The 3,495-nt window shown below is 39.4% G+C and overlaps 1 protein-coding gene across 1 annotated transcript; it reads right to left on the bottom strand.

The window, feature by feature from the left end:
* Positions 1-1,630: 1,630 nt before the first annotated feature.
* On the bottom strand, positions 1,631-3,000 carry LOC129719691 (uncharacterized). Its single transcript, XM_055671086.1, has 2 exons — positions 2,228-3,000; positions 1,631-2,147 (listed from the first exon to the last, which is right to left on the bottom strand). Exons 1-2 carry the CDS (start codon positions 2,998-3,000, stop codon positions 1,631-1,633), a joined length of 1,290 nt encoding a protein of 429 aa, XP_055527061.1.
* Between the last annotated feature and the right edge of the window lie 495 nt (positions 3,001-3,495).

The following is a 3,495-nucleotide window of genomic DNA, read 5'->3' as shown; positions in this document are numbered from 1 at the left end:
CATTTTATCAGTAAACAGAATCAGAAAAAAATTTAATCTGTTTCAAAAGTCAATTGTCTCTTATCTTTAAAAATAAACCGGACTCGAATGATAAGCAACATTAGCCTCAGGAATTAATGTTTGCATGGTGCTGTACAGTTACAAGTAAGGTAATATTTTGAAGCTGCTATTGTCAAAATAACTAATTGGAAAAGACAAATAACATACAAATGTGGGAACTCTAATAACAAGATGAAATGAACTTGGTTTTCCTATATACCGCCACCGCGGGATTGTTATATTGAACTAAATTCATTTAACTAGCATTACCTATAATCATCAGTACAGCTCGTTCAATTATCTATTCAAAGATCTGTGAGGAGCACTTTAGTTTTCTATTGTTTTTTAAATACGCTATATTTAGTTATTTAAATAATTCTGAATAAATCAGAGTGTAAAGCTTAAAAATAAACAACGCATTTTATTTGTACAATGCACCAAATTTATTCACCCTGCTATCTGCTTTTAAGGACACATATAGAATTTTGTTGTCCCTGGCAGCGCAGCGTCTTTCGCGGTAACTGAACAATCATATTGAGTTCTGATATTTGTTACTATTCCAAACAAGAAGAAGAAGATGACAATTCAAACGGTAATTCGATTGTGTTCCAGATCGCAAAATGATACCTACACATTAACCAAACACGCCTAGCTGTGCGTCGACAGCGGCAATGTAGTCTTCACTTGGCTTCGCTGCACACAAAAGAATATCGAGTACTTAAGCACTCATAGACGACGAGTGACCAGACCAGCGCCAGCGCTCTGTTCATACATTGCTCGGTGCAGTACTGTTGCCTGTGCAAGCATGTTTTCTTTCAAGACATCAGTTTTAATGACATTCTTACAGCAGAACGTAAGATTGTCTGATAGTGGAGGTGGTTACGAACTTTCCGAAAAAGCTTCACCTTTAAGACATCAAATTAGTTTAGGCTTTGCCACTGCTATACAGGATATCATAGCAGGCCCTTGGTGTCCACTCATGAAGTCTGTGCTAGGCGTGCTCGCATGTGATTGGTACATTGTTCGTGAAAATCCGACTTTGAAACTTTTATGAAATTTTCACTGTTTAACAATGAATTGATAATGATGACTGAAGAATAAAAAAAATACGATGTTTGGTTATAATTTCGGCTGAGCAGTCTTGAATAAGTAGAACGATCTGGTTTTTTACTGTCCGACGTCTCGTCACTGATCAGTGACATCTTCAGGGGAAACTGTTGGTGTTTATTAGCGATTAGTGTCTGTTTTAATTCTTAAATTTGTTAACAATTGATAAGAGTTTATCTAGTTGTCTGTGGTTGAGTTGTCTGTGACTTACATAATTCTTGTTCGTTCCTTGTCTGGATGCTTTTTAGAGCTTATCGTCAAAATTAATTGGGGCGATTCGGGGTACATTCTACAATATTGGTGTTCATAAAAGTCTATGGTACAATTTTTCTCTTATAAATATTTTGAACAAACTTACAAATCTCTTTGCTGTGGACCTATTGCGATGGCGGATGGTAACGTTATGGGGAGTAGTTGTGATTCGGGGGGGTAGGAAATCTGTGTTACTTGTGGTGAGATTCGAAAGACAGGGACAGAGAAGGAACTAGTTGGCTGGTGCATTGGTATTTGGTATGAGACTCGACAGCACAGCTGCGTAAGCTGTGTTGAGTCCATCGAGATCGACTCGCTTGTTGACAGTATTGGGCGTGTTGTGTATATGACACATTTCTAAGAATGGTAGAATATGGGTGCGGTTGCTATGGTCGATAATAGTGGTTCGACTGAAGTCAAAGCTGTGTTTGTGTTGTATACAGTGGTTAATGAGTGCCGTTTTCTCCTTTAACTCGTCCAGCTCTCGTTTTGTGTTAGTGCTGGCACTGAGTATCTGCTGTAGCTTGTTTACGTTAGATTTGTGTCCTGCTAATCGCATATTAAGTCTGTTCTGAGTCATTCCGATGTAGCAACTGTTGCAGTCGCTACAGGGAATTTTGTAAATAATGTGGCTGTGTTCTTCTTTTGTTTTTAGATCTTTGACTACCGTGTGTAATTGGGAAACCGTGTTGTGCTGTCTGCTGCTGATAGTGATGTGTGCATAGTCGGGAGTTAATATCTTCTTGAGTCTTTCAGTGAGTTTTGGGACATAAGTTACTGATCGATATGTTGGCTGTTGTGACTGTGATGTTGCTGCTTTTGTGCTTACTTGGTGCGGTATCGGCTGGCTCGTTTCACCTTCGGTGGCTGATGCTTCGTTGGATGATTGGCTCGGAGTAGTATGCTGTTGTGTGGTATGTTGAGTAGATGTGTTGGCTGGTTTGCTGTTTCTCCTGTGGTTGATGCTTCGTTGGATGGTTGATTCGGAGTGGTATGCTGAGGGCTGATGCTATGTTGTATGCTGATTGGTTGCTGTGGTGTTATGTGGGCGAGTTGATTCGTTGGTGGCTGGGTGACGATTGGATCTTCACGTTTGGTGTTGTTTTTCTGTGCTCTATGTTGCAGTAGTCGACTGATTAAGGTTTTTGGGTAGCTGTTTTGTTGAAGTAGTTTATAGATGATTGCTTTTTGTTCTTTGTAGGTGCTTGTTGTGGAGAATGTTGTTACTCTGTTGATGAAGTTGCAGGCTGTATTGATTTTATATTTCAGTTGGTGGAACGAATTGTAGTTCAACATCCTTCCAGATGCGATTGGCTTTGCGTACCATTCTGTTGTTAATGTTTGGTCGTCTTTCCTTACTATCCTCAGGTCTAAAAATGGTAGGTGTTGGTTTTGCTCAGTCTCCAGGGTGAACTGTATTCTTTTTTCCTGGCTGTTGAACACATTCAGCACGATTTGGCTCGAATTTTCCGGTATGGCTAGAATCAGATCGTCTACGTATTTTTTAATAAACGGAACACGAAAGGGGAGTGAGTTTGTTGCGCTTTCTATCACTGAGTCCAATACTATATCGGCGAGAATTGGTGATAACGGGCTGCCCATTGCGGTACCATGTATTTGAGAGTAAAATATGTTTTTATAGCGGAAGTAACTGGAATCCATGCAGAATTCTACTATCTCAAGAAACAAATCTAAATTTATATTCGTTATAATTTCCTTCCATCTGTAAATTATCGTTTTTGTTACCAGAGCTCTAGGAACGTTAGTAAAGAGTGATACTACGTCCAGAGAGATTAGTATGTATTTCTCAGGTAGTGTTGTACGGTTAATTTCTTCGCAAATCTCGAACGAGCTTTTGGTGCTGTATTTACTGCTTAATGATATTTGGAGAATTTCTGCCATAAATTTGGATAGTTGGTATGTTGGTGACGTAATGTTGGGTATCACAGGGCGTATTGGAAGGTTGGTCTTATGGGCTTTCGGCTGGCCATATATCCTTGGGCAACTGGCATTGTATACAGTTAGCTGTCTCGAGGTTTTTTTGTCAATTAGGTCTAGATTGAAAAGTCGTTTCACTATTTTATTGTTTTTGGTCTG

This window comes from Wyeomyia smithii, chromosome 2 (assembly GCF_029784165.1).
Source record: "Wyeomyia smithii strain HCP4-BCI-WySm-NY-G18 chromosome 2, ASM2978416v1, whole genome shotgun sequence".
In the NCBI taxonomy this organism is placed as follows: Eukaryota; Metazoa; Arthropoda; class Insecta; order Diptera; family Culicidae; genus Wyeomyia; species Wyeomyia smithii.
The sequence above is the reverse complement of the archived record's forward strand: the minus strand, read 5'-3'. Positions and strand labels throughout refer to the sequence as shown.